The sequence below is a fragment of the Schistocerca gregaria genome, chromosome 4 (assembly GCF_023897955.1).
Source record: "Schistocerca gregaria isolate iqSchGreg1 chromosome 4, iqSchGreg1.2, whole genome shotgun sequence".
NCBI lineage: Eukaryota > Metazoa > Arthropoda > Insecta > Orthoptera > Acrididae > Schistocerca > Schistocerca gregaria.
This window is the reverse complement of record NC_064923.1, coordinates 391,677,090-391,696,835: the sequence shown is the minus strand read 5'-3', so window position 1 is coordinate 391,696,835 and position 19,746 is coordinate 391,677,090. Positions and strand designations below refer to the sequence as shown.

The following is a 19,746-nucleotide window of genomic DNA, read 5'->3' as shown; positions in this document are numbered from 1 at the left end:
CCCTTTCTGTAAGCCAACTATTAATGGTCCTTGTGGTCACTGAACCACCAGTTGCATGTCAGATTGACAATAATGATAAATCTAGGGATCTGAGTGCCTCTCTGACAATTACTCAATCCTCACATTCTGTTGTCTCTTTGGGTCAGTCGATTCTGTCCTGACACTGTGTTCAGCCATGGTTCACCTGTTCCACCATTGTTGAATAGTGACATCGCTCCTATTCAAGTGTCGAGCGATTCACCAATAACTTCTACCAGCTTCTTTGTGCCCAACTATATGTTCCCTCTCAAATGCTCACATCTGCAGATACTGTTTGGCATAGTAGCTGTCCAACAGAGTACACAGAATGAAATTTGTAAAACTTTATGCCTTGGTAGTTGGGAGCTCCAATGTTAGGCGCGTAATGGGGCCCCTTAGGGATACGGCGGCTAAGGAGGGGAAGAAATCCAGTGTGCACTCCGTGTGCATTCCGGGAGGAGTCATTCCTGATGTGGAAAGGGTCCTTCCGGATGCCATGAAGAGCACAGGGTGCAGCCAGCTGCAGGTGGTGGCACTTGTCGGCACTAATGACGTGTGTCGCTTTGGATCTGAGAAAATTCTCTCTGGATTCCAGCGGCTATCTGATTTGGTGAAGGCTGCCGGTCTTGCTTACGAGATGAAGGCAGAGCTCACCATCTGCAGCATCGTTGACAGAACCGACTGCGGACCTTTGGTGCAGAGCCGGGTGGAGGGTCTGAATCAGAGGCTCAGACGGTTTTGCGACCGTATTGGCTGCAGATTCCTTGACTTGCGCCATAGGGTGGTGGGGTTTCGGGTTCGACTGAATAGGTCAGGAGTTCACTACACTCAGCTGGTGGCTACACGGGTAGCAGAGGCCGTGTGGCGTGGACTGGGTGGTTTTTTAGGTTAGAAGGCCTCGGGAAAGTGCGGGATGGGCTGCAATGTCAAAGGGTGCTTGGCAATTACAGGACGTGCTTGGATCAAGGAACAGTCGGAATTATAGTTGTAAATTGTTGTAGTTGCGCTGGAAAAGTCCCCGAGCTTCAAGCGCTAATAGAAAGCACAGAAGCTGATATCGTTATAGGTACAGAAAGCTGGCTAAAGCCTGAAATAAGTTCTGCAGAAATTTTTATGAAGTCTCAGACGGTGTTCAGGAAAGATAGATTAGGCAGAATTGGTGGTGGAGTGTTTGTGTCTGTCAGCAGTGGTTTATCTTGTAGTGAAGTCGAAGTAGATACTCCGTACGAATTGGTGTGGGTGGAGGTTATACTTAACTGCCGAATTAAGTCAATAATTGGCTCCTTCTACCGACCCCCAGACTCCGATGATACAGTTGCGGAACAGTTCAGAGAAAGTTTGAGTCTCGTAACAAATAAATACCCCACTCATACGGTTATAGTTGGTGGGGACTTCAACCTACCCTCGGTATGTTGGCAAAAATACTTGTTCAAAACCGGTGGTAGGCAGAAAACGTCTTCCGAGATTGTCCTAAATGCTTTCTCCGAAAATTATTTCGAGCAGTTAGTCCACGAACCCACGCGAATTGTAAATGGTTGCGAAAACACACTTGACCTCTTAGCCACAAACAATCCAGAGCTGATAGAGAGCATCATGACTGATACAGGGATTAGTGATCACAAGGTCATTGTAGCTAGGCTCAATACCATTTCTTCCAAATCCATCAGAAACAAACGCAAAATAATTTTATTTAAAAAAGCGAATAAAGTGCCACTAGAAGCCTTCCTAAAAGACAATTTCCATTCCTTCCGAACTGACTATGCGAATGTAGACGAGATGTGGCTCAAATTCAAAGATATAGTAGCAACAGCAATTGAGATATTCATACCTCATAAATTGGTAAGAGATGGAACGGATCCCCCGTGGTACATAAAAAAGGTCCGAACGCTGTTGCAGAGGCAACGGAAAAAGCATGCGAAGTTCAGAAGAACGCGAAATCCCGAAGATGGGCTAAAATTTACAGACGCGCAAAATTTGGCACGTACTTCGATGCGAGATGCCTTTAATAGGTTCCACAATGAAACATTGTCTCGAAATTTGGTAGAAAATCTGAAGAAATTCTGGTTGTATGTAAAGTACACAAGCGGCAAGACGCAGTCAATACCTTCGCTGCGCAGTGCCGATGGTACTGTTATCGACGACAGTGCCGCTAAAGCGGAGTTATTGAACGCAGTTTTCCGAAATTCCTTCACCAGGGAAGACGAATGGAATATTCCAGAATTTGAAACACGAACATCTGCTAGCATGAGTTTCTTAGAAGTAGATACCTTAGGGGTTGCGAAGCAACTCAAATCGCTTGATACGGGCAAGTCTTCAGGTCCAGATTGTATACCGATTAGGTTCCTTTCAGATTATGCTGATACTATAGCTCCCTACTTAGCACTCATATACAACTGCTCGCTCACCGATAGATCTGTACCTACAGATTGGAAAATTGCGCAGGTCGCACCAGTGTTCAAGAAGGGTAGTAGGAGTAATCCATTTAACTACAGACCTATATCATTGACGTCGGTTTGCAGTAGGGTTTTGGAGCATATACTGTATTCAAACATTATGAATCACCTCGAAGGGAACGATCTATTGACACGTAATCAGCATGGTTTCTTGTGCAACGCAGCTAGCTCTTTATTTGCACGAAGTAATGGCCGCTATCGACAGGAGATCTGAAGTTGATTCCGTATTTCTAGATTTCTGGAAAGCTTTTGACACCGTTCCTCACAAGCGACTTCTAATCAAGCTGCGGAGCTATGGGGTATCATCTCAGTTGTGCGACTGGATTCGTGATTTCCTGTCAGGAAGGTCGCAGTTCGTAATAATAGACGGCAAATCATAGAGTAAAACTGAAGTGATATCAGGTGTTCCCCAGGGAAGTGTCCTGGGACCTCTACTGTTCCTGATCTATATAAATGACCTGGGTGACAATCTGAGCAGTTCTCTTAGACTGTTCGCAGATGATGCTGTAATTTACCGTCTAGTAAGGTCATCCGAAGACCAGTATCAGTTGCAAAGCGATTTAGAAAAGATTGCTGTATGGCGTGTCAGGTGGCAGCTGACGCTAAATAACGAAAATTGTGAGATGATCCACATGAGTTCCAAAAGAAATCCGTTGGAATTCCATTACTCGATAAATAGTACAATTCTCAAGGCTGTCAATTCAACTAAGTACCTGGGTGTTAAAATAACGAACAACTTCAGTTGGAAGGACCACATAGATAATATTGTCGGGAAGGCGAGCCAAAGGTTGCGTTTCATTGGCAGGACACTTAGAAGATGCAACAAGTCCACTAAAGAGACAGCTTACACTACACTCGTTCGTCCTCTGTTAGAATATTGCTGCGCGGTGTGGGATTCTTACCAGGTGGGATTGACGGAGGACATCGAAAGGGTGCAAAAAAGGGCAGCTCGTTTTGTATTATCACGTTATAGGGGAGAGAGTGTGGCAGATATGATACACGAGTTGGGATGGAAGTCATTACAGCATAGACGTTTTTCGTCGCGGCGAGACCTTTTTACGAAATTTCAGTCACCAACTTTCTCTTCCGAATGCGAAAATAGTTTGTTGAGCCCAACCTACATAGGTAGGAATGATCATCAAAATAAAATAAGAGAAATCAGAGCTCGAACAGAAAGGTTTAGGTGTTCGTTTTTCCCGCTCGCTGTTCGGGAGTGGAATAGCAGAGAGATAGTATGACTGTGGTTCGATGAACCCTCTGCCAAGCACTTAAATGTGAATTGCAGAGTAGTCATGTAGATGTAGATGTACATGTAGGTATTGACATGTACCCTGTTTACTATCCTTGCCAGCTGTGTGGTGAAACTGTGCTGCAGTGTCTCACATTAAACCTGCAGCTGCCACAGTTTACAATTTTGTATTTTCCATAGATGAATATCAATTAGAGACCAATTTGCATAACTCCTTTGTGGAGTGTATTTTCTTTCCTCCTCATAGTGAATGATTAAAGCTTACATGTTTAAAACAGTAAGGATGATTACAAATAATTTTTACTATGTCATTACCTTGTAACCTTGATGCATTACACTGACATCCTGTAATGCTTTCTCCTGTCTGACCCGTATCAGCAACTGTAAACTGCTATATTCTTCATTATTTGTCACATCCTGTTGAGGTTTCTCCATACCCTAAATTTGGGAAAAACAAAGTATTAAAACTTTTTACAGGCATTGTTTGATCACAAATTATCCATTTATGACCTTGAAATAGATGTCTGCCATTTATTTATTTCCACAGAAATGCAAGAGAGAGATGTAATTTTTACAGGCTTCACCTTTCTCAAAATCGCTGGCTTCTGCAAACACCTATTTATACCAGGCAATTTGAATATTTACTTTCATCAGTAACAGTTTCTTTTACCAATATTTTGACTCATTGACCATTTTTATAAGTCTTAAACTCCATTGTGGTGATTTATTGCATAGACAAAAGCAATACTGAGACAAAATAATCATAGCTCTTTAAATCTTTAATTTAGGATTTGAAGTTAAGTTATAATTAGATAAACTGTTTTCATACTATTTATGTTACATGATTTAGTCAATAATATATATGTCAATTGATGCTGCAAAGAAATTCAATAGAGGAGTAGAAAGTGTTGGCCACTACTAAATCAGTTAAGCTTCTCAAACTGCACTTCATTAGTAGCTACACTTTTTGTAATGGATGGCAAACTATTGACAGTGCGTGTACTTGAATAACTAACATCTATCTGGACCAATGAAAGTGACTCTGTGAATATTGTTCTTATCCCTGGTATTCGTTTATGTAAACTAAGCTGTTGGATTGAAAGAGAGATATATCACTAACAACAAATTTCATTAATGAATAAATATACTGAGAAGCACCAGACAGTGTATCCAGTTCTTTGAACAGGCTTCTACAGGATATTCTTGAATTAACAACACAAATTAATAATATTACATGCTTTTTGGACGCAGAGAATGCTAGCTAAGTACTCATTACAGTCATAATATACTACAGTTTAGTGGATATTATCATAATTTATAAGTTCTTAACATGTCTAATATACTCAGATGTTCCTTGAGAGAGAAATCAAGTTTTGGGAAAGTAAATGACACCAATGAAGTCAGTAGTCCTTTTTGTTTTCTCACACACCAGAAAACTCCAGTTGTAAAATAGAACTACTGTTGAATGGAATGAGAGCTAGATTTAGTTATGGGGATTTGGTTGTTCCCAGAAACTGATACTGTATACGGTGATACTTCTACACTACACAACATGTAAATATAGAAAAATAAGTACTGTACTTACTACCCATAAAAATTTGCTCTGATCCCATATGACACTGTATGTTGCAGGAAGAAACATGTAGCTGCTACTGTTGTATGAAATTTGCTTATCTTATCTTTTGTTTGCATCTTTTAAAACCACGTAAACACGTGAATGTTTAAAGGTCATTTCTAGTTTGAAATCTTTTCTTTCTGCATATCCCTCTCAGAAATCAGAAAAAAAGTCAAAACTTAGAAGCAATGTGCTGATATTAACATCTATTTCATTCACAACTGAAATATTTACCTTGTACACCATTCCAACTGGTAGACTGTTGCCTAAGGCAATCTCAAAATTACAAGCAATCTGCATGTTCATCTTCATTCAAAACAATAATCCTGTGCATCAAATGTCCACATTCTCTGTCTACTGCTACTCTTCATCTGCTATCATTAAACTGAGTGAATCCTATCAACTCCTTACTACACCAACACAGAAAAAGCAGTCTTCTGAATTGATGGAATTTACATTAACCATTACATCACAAAAACTTTCCTACAGTGAAGGGAAATTTATTCTATGTTCCTACCTTTCTTCTATAAATGTACCAGAACCTGTTTGCATTAGCGTTTCTCAGCACAAAATTCGGCGACTCATGGTAATCTACAAAAATTTATGTAGGGGCAAGACTACCAAGCAACAGCATGATCTGTGTGGCATACTACAAGGCTGCTTCACAGTATACTTAATCCCTCCTTAAGTTTGTTGTAAGTAATCCACTGCAGTTCTAAAGGAACAATGATGTATATAATTACAACAACAGAAGGAATAAATGACATTCATTACTCCATATTAAGGTTGTCCTTAGCACGAAAATGTGTGCACAATGCCAAAATTTACCCAGCGATGTAAAATGTCAAACAGACAGCAAATTAAAATTTAAAGACAAATCGAAAAATTTTCTCTTTGACAACTCCTTCTATTCTGGAGGAGAATTTCTGTTATTGTAATGTGTAAAAGGTGGAAAATACAAAGTACTAACTCATATCAGTAGTTTTATTTTTAGCAATTTTTACAAATAAATTTGCAATGTTAATGTTCCACATCATTACGATTTATCACGCAAATGATCCATGGAACATTTCCAGTGAAACAAGCCTTGAAGGTTACTTTATATCCTTTTTAAGGTCTAGTATCCTGTTGGAATTCTAGTTACTGGAAAGGGAACACTAACTCATTCGTGGAGAAAAGAAATAATTTTGTCATAATTATGGAACTCTCCTAATATTTGTAAGTAGTAGTTCAGAGAAACCATGAAACTCACAGATCAATGTTACGATGATAAGAATTCCAGAGTAAAAAACAATAAACAAAACTGGACTACCTGCTCATCAGCTTCGAGGTAATGGTTGCCCTTCGCAACCCCCCCCCCCCCCCCCATTTTCTTTTTCTTTCCCTTTTTTTTTTTTTTTAATATAACAATAGCTATAAGGCTATTTAAACGTTGCTTCTCCAGAATGCAAGTCTTAAAATACCCAATTTGCTCCTTTCCCTCTTTTCTCCCAAGTTTAGAATTTTTTTTACTCTAAGTTTCCTAATCTGTCCATGGGGATATTGCTCATCTCAAGGATTATATGTTAGCGAGAACAGAGGCCAATTTACAACTCAGTGGGTGAAAGGACTTCCAAATGTGCATATAAATCTGATACTAACTTACTGATAAGACAATTTTTTTATTTTATTTTTATTCACTTGTAATTTCATTTTAAACTAATATATCTGATGGAGCAAAAAAAGTTTTTTTTTTTTTTTTTTTTTTTTTTTTTTTTTTTTTTTTTTTTTTTTTTTTTTGCAACTTTCAAGTACCCAAAAATTAAGAATATTTATTTCTATTTTATGCATGCATCAGCAACATTCTCTAATGAAATTTTCACTATAAGAACAAGGTACACTCAAGTAATGCAAAGAACCTAAACTGATACTCATATTTCTTGTCTTGAAGACATTTCATTTTATATAGAATATATTTAGGTAAAAACAATAAAATCCAAGCAGTACAATAGCCCATTGCACCAAGATACTTCTCCCTGCAAAACTGTTGATATTTGTATTTTGTTTATACAGTACTTAATAATCACTAAACTTTACTGTGGCATCGTCTATATATCCTACATGTAAAAAGTCTGCCAACCTATAGGAGACTTAGTCTACCAAACCTACATCTATTACAGAACGAAAGTTTCGCCTTTAAGTTTCATTACTTATTTTTACGTACTTTATTATAGCCAGGTGAAGTGGTTGGTCTGTTGTATTTTGTTAAAGTCTGCTACTCTGTCTACAACAGATTTATCTTCAATAATCTACACAAACTTTGATTTTCTCTAGGTTGATTAAAAAACACTTTTTCTACAAATGAAACAATGGTTTTCCAAATGTTACAAAAGTATTTTATTTGTACAAAATCACAGTCATTATTTTCTTCTCCGGAAAATTCTCCCACAGAAAGCAAATTTTATTGGTTCATCTGTCAGCTCCTTGAATGCTAAGTCAGTCCAGAACTATAGCAAACACATAACAAAACATTAAAAAAAAAATTATGTACATTTTTTAATTCTTTTGATTGCAAACCACATGAAACATTAATAGGTCTAGACCACATTGTCTTTATATCTTGATACTACGTACCTAGGGAAAAGCCGCTAAAAAACGAACACAAAACATAATCACTTTTACGGAATTACAAAAAGTAAGTAAGTAATAAATATGAAAGATGTACTATTCTCATTTAAGAGATAATTTCAATAAAGTGCTGGCTATAACAACAAGATTAAAAAGAGTGATTCTAAACTTACAGGGATAAAAGAACCAAACAATTTGATTACAAATAACGAAATGAGACACCAGCAAAGAAACAAGTTACAATAAGCAGACAACATATAACGCTTTCTAAAAAAACACATTACAAATAACGAAATGAGACACCAGCAAAGAAACAAGTTACAATAAGCAGACAACATATAACGCTTTCTAAAAAAACACTTGAGTGCAAAGTTTTTACATGTTATCGTTATGAAACAGGTCAAATTTCTTTGTCATCAATATGAAGCAAACAACAGACACTCGAAATCTACTCATTAAGAGGTATAATCTTACATTAAAAGTTCAACACCATAAGACAAGTGTGTGTTATACGAGGCAATGTAACCAACAATGTTCAAATACACTGACTTTATTCTTACATTATCTGAGAATGAGAACACTCAGCAACTTCTGATAAAGATTACACGTAATTTCAAACCTTTAAAAACCATTTCTCTCACTGAAATCCTCCACAAAGTGGTGAAAGGAAAAAACTTATTTCTTTACTACATTTTCAATGTTCATATAGTCAAACTTCAGCATCACACATAACATTTTAATTTATTACTTCTTTATTAAATATTCCATTTGCACCACTCTTTGCAGACAGCAGTGACATATATCACTGAATGTACCTGCAAAATTATATCCATTATACAACAAAAAGTTCACGAGATATGATGTCAAACAATTAAATGTGTGCGAAACTAGCTTTAGCTTAATTTGGAGCCCGAATTTCCAGTTTATATTTTTGCATGTTTCATAATGATAGCACTTACAGAGTTCCAACCAATTTTAAGCACAATTTCAAACCTTTCCTAAACTTTTTCTCACTTACATGCTTAAAGGCAAATATTTAACACATTAATTCATTTGTTAAGTTATCAGACATTTGTAGCTGTTATATATGGGTTTGTTTCTTTAAAGAATAGAGTATTTACTGGTATGTTTGGGCTCACTCTTCTTTATCTCCTTGGTATATAGACAGCACTTCATTAAAGTTGTCTCTCATATGAGAATGGTGTGTCTTTCTTATTTATTACTTCCCAATTTTTGCAATCTCGTAAAACTGCTTGCGGTTCATGTTCATCAGATAGTACTATGTAAGGAGGGAAAAGGCACTAACATATGCATAAGATGCAGTCTAACCCTACTACTTAAGTTAACACTATGTCTTTATCATGTTTATATGCCATTACTTTTTGTACATTACTTTACCCTGAAATATATTACCTAAATAAATTTTCTACTTCTGCTTGATTCTCCAGATCTGAGGATGGTTGTGTGAAAAACCAAAACTAGTTTCCAAAATTAATGTTTCATACTGTTTGCAACCTCTACAAATAAAAATTTTGTCATAAAGTTATCATCATCATCATCATCATCATCATCATAAATATTATTTTAATACTGAAGATCACTTATCTCTATTTCCCAATCTCAGGTTTTACTATACATATGCAGTATAAAGGGGAAGTGCTGAATTGTTAGTAGGCACATGCAAACAGAATACAACTTTCTAGCTTCTGGAGTTGGAATGGTTCTAGTGGGGGTAGTGACGAATGGATGGGTAAAGGCATAGAGGGAGAGGAAGGTGATAGTCAGGGAGAAGAACTGTAGCTCTGAGGAAGGCAGCTGCTTTGCTGGCCAGAAACGTAGGAGGGGAGTGGTGGCAGGTATATGGGCTCCGCAAGTAAATGTACAACAGCAGGGGCTGGTGGGGAGTGGTGCATACTGAAGGCAGGATGGGGACATGAATTGGGAGGAGGTGACAGGATGGAGGAAGGGGAAACTGTTGGGTGGAGGGTGCAGGGACAGTGGGTTAGCTGAGATTGAGACTAGGATAATTACAGGAACAGAGGGGTGTGTTGTTAGGGTAACTCATCTACATAGGTCAAAGAAACTGAGGGTGGCGGAAAAGATCAAGATGGCCCAGGTGGTGAAGCATCTATTGAAACTGAGCATGTTACGCTCAGCGTCATGTTGTGCCACCAGGTGGTCAACTTTATTATTGGCAACGGTTTGGCATTGGCCATTCATACTGGTGGATAGCTGGTTGGTAATCATATTGCAGTCTTTGCAGCAGAGTTGGTATGTGGCATGGCTGCTTTCACAGATAGACTGGTCTCTGATGGAGTACAGGGGTATGATACTGGTGGAAAGGGATTGGGAATGGGAGCGACATTGGGATGGACTAGAATGATGTATAGGTTGGGTGCGCAACAGACACCCCTTTAGGAGAGGTAGGAAGGATCATGGGTACAATGTCCCGCACTTCAGGCCAGGATGAGAGATAATCAAAGCTCTGTTCCAGTGTACGGTGATACTGGGTGACAAGGAGTCACTTCTTTGTAGCTGATTCTTGGGGTTGGTGGGAATGGCACAGGAAATCTGCTTGTAGGCTAGGTTAGGAAGGGCTCTTACCTGTCTGTGTAGGTCCTCATGAGACCCTAAGCACAATGGGCACGGAAGTTCTCATCACTGAAGGCACACCATCCATGAGTGACTAGGCAGCATGGGTGGAATTTTTTGGTGTGCAAGGGATGGCGGCTGTTAAAATGCAGGTACTGTTGGTGGTTAGTGGGTCTAACATGGACAGAGGTGTGGACAGAACCATCAGAGAGGTGGAGGTCAGCATCCAGGAAGGTAGCACGTTGGATACAGGATGACCAAGTGAAGCAGATGTTGAGATTGTGAAGTAATGTGGACGGGTGTATTGGCTCCGAGTCCAGATCATGTAGATATCACCAATGACTCTCAATCAGACTATGAATTTGGATTTTGCAAGACTAGGAAGGTTTCCTCTAGCAACAGGTTGGCATAGGAAGTTGTCATGCAGGTGCCAATGGCTATGCTGTGAATTTGTTTGTATACCTCCCCTTCAAAGTCAAAGTAGTTGTGGGTCAGGATATAGTTGGTAAGGTGTTTGGAATCTGGATTATGTTGGGAGTGGTAGTGTTCAATGATAGCAAGGCCATGAGCATGAGGGATGTTCGAGTATAGCAAGGTGGCATCAACACTTACAAGAAGGGTTCCAGGCAGTAAAGGGGTGGGGATGTTGGAAACACAGTGAAGGAATTAGATAGCAGCTTTGATGCAGGAGGCTAGGTTTTAGGTAACTGGTTGGAGGTGTTGATCAACAAAAGTGGAAACTCTTTCAGTGGGAGTACAACAGCCAGCTACAATGGGGCATCCAGGATTGTTGGGTTTGTGGATTTTGGAAAGCATGTAAAAGGTAGGTGTAGGTGTGTGTTGTGTTGCAGGTTTGAGGAGGGAGACATACTCAGAGGAGAGGTTCTGGGAAGGGCCTAGGGATTTCAGTAAGGACTAGAACTCATGTTGGACTTCTGGGATGTCATCACTGGCAGAGCTTGTAGGTGTTAGCAGAGATCTTCCCTCAAGTAGCCACTATGACTCATCACAACAGCAGTGGATCATGCTAAAAGATTAGTGTTCTTAGGAAGGGCCCTGGGGAAGACCACAAACATATTTCCCAAGCCATATCCTAACACACTGTTAGTCTTCCCACCAATCCAAGAATCAGCTAAAAAGGAGCAGTCCCCTCACCATTCAATATCACCCTGGACTGGAACAGCTGAACGATATCCTTCACCCCGTATCCCTATGGCAGACAAAGGGCTGCGCAGTCTGAGGCGCCTTGTCACAGTTCGAGCGGCTTTACCCTCGTCAGAGGTTCGAGTCCTCCCTCAGGTGTGTGTGTGTGTGTGTGTGTGTGTGTGTGTGTGTGTGTGTGTGTTGTCCTTAGCATAAATTAGTTTAAGTTAGATTAAGTAGTGTGTAAGCCTAGGGACCGATGACCTCAGCAGTTTCGTCCCATAGCAACTTTTCCAGACAAAGGTGCAAGACATGCCCAATCCACCGAACCAGCACCTCTGATTCCACCCCATCTTATACCAACTCTGATGTAAATACTGCACAGATTTTAATGACAATATGGCTACAAACCAGCTGTCCACCACGAAGACTGGCCACTGCCAAACTGTTGCCAACAACCAAGTTGACCAGCCAGTGGCACAACATGCAGGTGGGCAAAACATTCTCAATTTCAATGGCTGCTTCACAACTTTGACTATCTGGATCCATCCCTCCACCATCAGCTTCACTGAACTATAAACACTGGCGGAAGTTATACTTATGACACATCCTCCACTCCTGCAATCATTCTGGCCTCAACCTCAGGTAACCCACTGTTCCTGAATCCGTCACTCGACACTTCCCCTTCCCCCATTCTGTCACCCCCTCCAAATTCATATTCCCATCCTGTTTTCAGCATGCACAGCTTCCCATCAACCCCTACAATCTTGGATTTCATGCTGAGCCCATATACCTGCTAACCCTCCCTCACACAAATGAGCAGCCTCCCTCGTGAGATGCTAGCCACTCACCCATAGGCCCTCACTCTGCCTCCCTACCCCATACTTCCCTCGCCATCTCCCCATCCAACACTACCGCAACCACAACCAGTCCTAAACAAGTAACTAAATTTAATACAGATTCCTGAATCTCCTTAGAAGTACCTAACACAAAACTTCAGGTTTCCGAAAACTCTACTAAAGGCACATGTCTACTAGGCAGTAAACTTCCATAAGTTGCTTGCTGAATCTACTTCTGCAAGTTATCTGACTTGAAAACACATTCAGCAAGTCGACTTCCACAAGTACCATCAACTTCCAGTTTCTTGTGTCTTGTTGCAAGTACTTGACAAACTTACCACTTGCTGGAAGTTTTTCTCAAACTTGCAGAAGTTGTGTGTGTTCAATACTGGTACAACAATGTGAAAAGAACAGTGGCACAAAGAAAGATGAACTGAAACAAGTGTATGGTACCACGGGAACCCATAAATGAACACTATGTGATAAAAGTATCCAGATACCACACCAAAAACATATGTTTTTCATATTAGGTGCATTGTGCTGCCACCTACAGCCAGGTACTCCATATCAGCGACATCAGTCTGCGGAACTCACAGACTTCGAACATGGTCAGGTGATTGAGTGTCACTAGTGTCATACATCTGAAGGCGAGATTTCCACACTCCTAAACATCCATAGGTCCACTGTTTATGATGTCCTAGTGAAGTGGAAAAGAGAAGGGATACGTACAGCACAAATCGTACAGGCTGACCTTGTCTGCTGACTGACAGAGACCGCTGACAGTTGAAGAGGATCATAATATGTAATAGGCATACATCTATCCTGACCCACACAGGAATTCCAAACTGCGTCATGATCCACTGCAAATACTGTGACAGTTAAGTGGGAGGTGAGAAAACTTGGATTTCATGGTTGAGCAGCTGCTCATAAGCCACACATCATGCCGGTAAATGCCAAACAACGCCTCGCTTGGTGTATGGAGCTTAAACATTGGAGAATTGAACAGTGGAAAAATGTTGTGTGGAGTGATGAATCACGGTACACAATGTGGCAATCTGATTGTGAATGCCTGGTTAACGTCCATCTGACAGCATGTGTAGTGCCAACAGTAAAATTCAGAGGCAGCGGTGTTATGGTGTGCTCATGTTTTTCATGGAGAGGACTTGCACCCCTTGTTGTTTTGCATGGCACTATCACAGCACAGGCCTACATTGATGTTTTACGCACCTTCAACTTCCCACTACTGAAGAGCAATTCAGAGATGGTAACTGCATATTTCAACATGACCAAGCACCTGTTCATAATGCACAGCCTGTGGCGGAGTGGACACACGACAATAACATGCCTGTAACGGACAGGCCTGCACACAACCCTAACCCGAACCTTATACAACACCTTTGGGATGTTTTGGAACGCCAACTTCGTGCCACGCCTCACCGACCAACATTGATACCTCTCCTCAGTGTAGGACTACTTGAAGAATGGGCTGCCATTTCCCAAAAAACCTTCCGGCACCTGATTGAACATATGCCTGCGAGAGTGGAAGCTGTCATCAAGGCTAAGGGTGGACCAACATTATATTGAATTCCAGCATTATCAACGGAGGGAGCCACAAATTTTAAGTCATTTTCAGTCAGATGTCTGGATACTTTTGATCACATAGTGTATATACTTGGTCATTGCCAGTCCAGGAAGTGCAAAAAATTTAACTGATTTCTTTCGTTCACCACAAGAGAAAGCAGAATAGCAGTAGAAATGTCTTTCAACTTCAGTTAATTTTTAATCTTAACATAAACATATCCTTGAGATTTATTTGTTATAGAATCTTACATCATATTCTCAGCGCAAAACGTAATGAAGTATCTTGAACAGAATGACCTCCACAACGCCAACCAGTGCGGATTTCGAAAACATCAATCACGTGAAACCCACCCTTTCTCACATGACACACTGAAAGCTTTGGATCAAGACATGATTTCTGAAAATCATCTGACTCAGTATCACACCTACACTTATTACCAAAAGTGCGATCATATGGGGTATCAAGTGCAATTTGTGACTGGATTGAGGACTTTTTGTTGGGGAGGACACAAAATGTTATCTTAGATCGTGAGTCATCATCAGATGTAGAAGTAACTTTGGGTGTGCCCCTGAGAATTGTGTTGGGACCATTGCTGTTTTTGCTGTATATTAATGACCTTGCAGACAATATTAATAGTAAAATCACATTTATGCAAACAATGCATTTACTTATAATGAAGTACTATCTGAAAGCAGCTGTATAAATATTCAGTCAGATCTCGAGAGATTTCAACATGGTGCAGAGATTGGCAACTTCCTGTAAATGTTCAGAAATGTAAAATTTTTCACTTCACAAAATGAAAAAAAAAAAAAAATAGTATCTTATGACTACAATATCAATGAGTCACTGTTGGAATCGGACACCTGGATGTTACACTTTTTAAGGATATGAAATGGAATGACCACAAAAGTTCAGTCGTGTGTAATACAGGTGGTAGAGATCGGTTTATTGGTAGAATACCGGGAAAGTGCAAACAATCTACACACGAGATTGCTCACAAATCACTTGTGCAATTAGTTCTAGAATATTGCTCAAGGACAGGGGATATTGAGCGTACACAAAGAAAAGAGCAGCACGAATGGTCACGGCCTTGTTTAATCTGTAGGAGAGTGTAACAGAGATACTGAAGGAACTGAACTGCAAGATTCTTGAACATAGACCTAAACTATCCCATGAAAGTCTATCAACAAAGTTTCAAGAACCATATTTAAATGATTACTCTAGGAATATACTACAACCCATAAATATAGCTTACATGGGGATCATGAGGATAACATTAGAACAATTACTGCATGCACAGAGGCATTCAAAACAATCATTCTCCCCGTGCTCCAAACGCAAATGGAACAGTAAAAAAACTCTAACAACTAGTACAATGGGACATACCCTCACACTGGTTTGCAAAGTATATATGTAGATGCACATGTTAATGCAAAAAAGAAAGTGTATCATGTTAGTAAAAATAATCTTTGCAAAAACCTAATAGCGTCTAAAAAACAATCTCTTGGTGATCTAGCTTGCAGAATTTTTGTTTCCTGTTTTTGAAAGTATTACATTTGTAATAAAAATAATAAATACTGTTGTTGAAAGTCTAAGAATAATTAAAAGTGATCTCTTGTTGATACAGCTTGCAGAACTTCTGTATTCTAGTTTTGGATATTTTATTGTACAATAGAAAAGAGATTTTTGAAAACTGTATACAACACCTACAACATTCTCATAAAGTTTTTAATTTGAGGAAACTCCTTCACTTTAATTCATTCAACAGTGTTGCTGGATAAATAAGTACACTTCTATACCCATTTTTTCTTACCAAAACAGCTCTTTTTTTCCTTAACTTATTTATTTTTGTCAAGATTTTTCTCCAATAATAATAATAATAATAATAATAATGCAATAACAATGGCAACTGCTCTGGTTTTTAGCTGTAAATATTCATTACCGATCACACGATGCATCTCTAGTCGAAATACTTCTGCAAACACTTGCAGCAATTTGCTGAAATTAATTAGTCCAAGGGACTTGCAGAAGTAAACTTGCACAAGTTTTTCTTCTAATATCAACAACTCGGCAAGTGCTTGCATAAGTTACTTGCTAGAATGGCTGTAACCAGAGTAGGCAACTCAAGGTCACATCCACTGTGTGATGTATACAGGTGCGAAGTGCTGTGATTTGTATGGTTGACAGTTTTGTTGCCATATATACTGTAGCAATGATGGGGGTTAGCTCTTCCAGCTTGTAATACACAACACTACCGCCCTGTATTATTATGTGTCCGCGTGTGGTTTCATTCTTCCACAAAAAAGTGCAATTACTTGTGTTTTGTAGTGAGCAGGAGCAAGGGCATACATATAGTGCTACACTGGTCAGTGTATATAAAGTGCAACAAAACATTCAAAAACGAATGGAATGTTGAATGGACTGAAGCAGGTTTTTTTTTTTCCTTGCCTGGCAAACAGTAAAGAAACCAGGAATAATTATTAATTATTAGGGCAGTGGAAAGTATCTGACAGCTAGAAAAACACAGAGTGATCTCTGTGAAAAAATTATTCTGGTGCAGATACCTCTGTTCTTTGTCTCCTTTGCTTTGATTTTCAATTCAGGAAATGTTACCACGAAGGAAAATTTTTAATGGAATGCAAAGACTTTGCAGCAGCAAGAGTGAAACTTTTGTGTACAACACGCTTATTGGGTTGAGGAGAACAGGTCTGCAGTACACTTACATAAACTTGGGTTTCACAAAACCATACGAAAAAAAGCAACATATTTTATTTGACTTCAACAGACTGTCAGACTTTATTGCAGTACCTATAGTTACTTCTGTATAGCTTACATTGTGTGATGGAGGGTCTGCAACAACTGCAAATAACAAAATTTTGAGAGTTAGGAAATATTCTCTGTCTTAGTAAGGCAATCAGTCACAACAAAAACCCTGGTGGTGGCATATAAGTACTTGTGAGCTGCTGTGCACAAAGGCTCTCACAAATAAATCTACTTTCATAGGTGACTTGACACAGTAATGGTGTCTTAGATGTTACCAAAATTAATTTTATAGTTTCCTTAGCAACTTTCTTGCTGTAAGTTTCTGAGAACTCCAACAGAATGTAAATTCATCACAGGCAACATTTTTCATTACACAGTGAAGCAGTTTCAAACTTTTTATGATATTTTATTTTTTATTTTGGAATTTTTTGTTTTCATGATAAAATATGTATGACGTATCTATAAATTTTTACAATGTTTTTTCAGACCAATTATTTTTGAGCTTTTGTTTATTTCTACAGGGTGAAGTAAAAAACTTTTTCTTGAAAATTTATCCCAACTTCCGTTCTTATTTTTGGTTTATTAATTTATCATTACAACTGGCAAGAATCTTCTTTTGGAAAGTACTCCATCATTTTCTCAACTAAAAATAGAGATGTCTACTTTTTTCTGAATTTTTACTAATATTTGAAATTATCACAAACTGGTAAGGCTGTAAGACGGCAAGATGATCTCGATATACCTACTTTTGTGACACCTGCTATAGTGGACACATGCCTTAAGGGTAGATTTGGAAATTATGGAGCATACCAGATATACTGTGTAGATGAAATCCCTATGGCAGCTCAGAGCTTGACAGAGTAAATGCAAATAGCATGGTGTGACTAGTACCCCAGTACGTGGATCAAGATGTTTATTTGTGATAAAATGAATGCCAGAGATACAATTTCAACATCGCTGGCAAAGCTTAAGCAACATAATTTTGAGCCTTCTTGAAAAGAACCGTTTCAGCACTTCAAGTGATTGGGGTAAAGGAACTCAGATTTAATTTTTTACTTGCCAAATTATTTCAATAACATAGACGTTGATTCATTTAAGTTGTTTATTTTTATTTTTAAATTACCGGTTTCGATCTTTGAAGAGATCTTGTTCAGATATTACATTCTGTAAAGAGGAGTAAAATGTAATGCTTCAGTTACCATCAAAATTGACACTAAAATAAAATGATGTAGTGATAATGCACAGCTTATATACGCTTGATGATGGTAGGAGCCATTGGCATGGAGCTGGTCTATCTGTGCAGTCATGGCGAACATTGCTATATACGACTCGGTTGCTGGTAGTTAAATAGCTGGAGTCCTGACCAATGTCTCTGGTGTAACATCATTGGTAGCCAATGGGCGTGCAACTTGATTACATTGTGCGAGGTGTGTGTGTGTGTGTGTCTATATATATATATATATATATATATATATATATTATTAGGAGTTTGGTTCTTCAGAAAAAATGAATAATATTTTGAGGTTGTAAAGAAGAATGTAAGGTTATACAAAGTGTCAGATTAAAGAAACAGTCACTACCCAAAGACAGAGTACATTTAAAAGTGACTTGTCCTCAGCACAGCCATCCGGTAAGTGTAAACGTAGCAAACGGTCAGTAGGGCACCAACTTGGTAACCAAGGAGATGATATACGTTCCACCACTAGTCAAGAATATTATGAATTACCACTGGCAAAAGGGACACCAGTCAGTAACCATGGACACAAAGTGGAATCGGTAAGTACCATCATCTGACACAGACGTGCAGCTAGTGCAACACACTTATGTAAAGTGTATTTCATGCAAATTAGCTGTTCGTCATGTTGTTACATTTGTCAAAACGTAACTGTTTTTTGTTTAAATGGCCGAGTCACAGCTTACAAGGAAAACACAGATGTAAAGTCTGAATTACAAGACATAAATCCACTTTTTACCAAGTGTAAGATATACCCAGGGTGTATACGCGGACAAGGAAAAAATATTGCCGCATTTCCCGCTTGAAATACACTTTTTCCCACATGAAAATACACTTTTTCGCCATTAAGTGAAAGTTTACTTTACCTCAGTACCGTAACACTTATCAATCCTTTGAAAGGTTATGGTTTTATGCATCGGCATAAAATTTTTCGTCATTTTAGAAATTGAAACTCAGGGGGGAAAAAAACACATTTTGGAAAGATGTCTGATGTGCAGCAACATGCACACTGCATATTTTCGTATTAAGAAAGTATAAATTCAAATTCCACCAATAACCGCATGTTTCTTTCCGAAGCATTGAAATCGAGTTTGTGATGTGCTTTTGTATGCCAATCATAGCTCATGTCACGTGATCTCGCCAGCAGATGACAGCGGATATTCAGAGCATAGAACTCATGACGTGGTCGGCTAATAGCAGCATCACTGTTAAGTAGCAAGAATACACAAATAGGAAAAGTTAATGGTTTAAATTAGTATACATTGTGTTGCTACAGGAAAAGAAAAGCTTTCACATATAATATTGGTCACCAAGATGAATAAGCTGCAAGAGAAGCTAAGCATTCACAGATATTGTTGATTTTTCTGCGTGTGTTACACTTTAAAATACATCACACAAAACTGCCAATACAATTTTTAACAACTACATAAATGTCTGATCTACTGGGTTCGAAAATTATTCTAAATGGTCATCCTCATAGAGCTGATTTTTAAATGAGAGTAAAACGCTCTGTGATTTAAGAAACTCATCATTCATTCGCACACATAGTTCATCTTGCGTAAAAGTAAATTTACTTTGAAAGTAACACTTTTCAAACAACCATTTGCAATATTTTCCAGTGACCTGTTAGAAAAAGATTCGTTTCAGCAGT

At 38.8% G+C, this 19,746-nt stretch overlaps 1 protein-coding gene across 3 annotated transcripts in view; it reads right to left on the bottom strand.

Moving 5' to 3' along the window:
* LOC126365751 (ZZ-type zinc finger-containing protein 3) overlaps positions 1–19,746 on the bottom strand; it is a 71,726-nt gene that overhangs the window by 10,040 nt on the left and 41,940 nt on the right. The window contains exon 7 of one of the 3 annotated variants that reach the window (XM_050008229.1): positions 4,036–4,158. In XM_050008229.1, the coding sequence (XP_049864186.1) occupies positions 4,036–4,158 (123 nt within the window). The other 2 variants (XM_050008230.1, XM_050008231.1) reach the window with 2 other exon arrangements.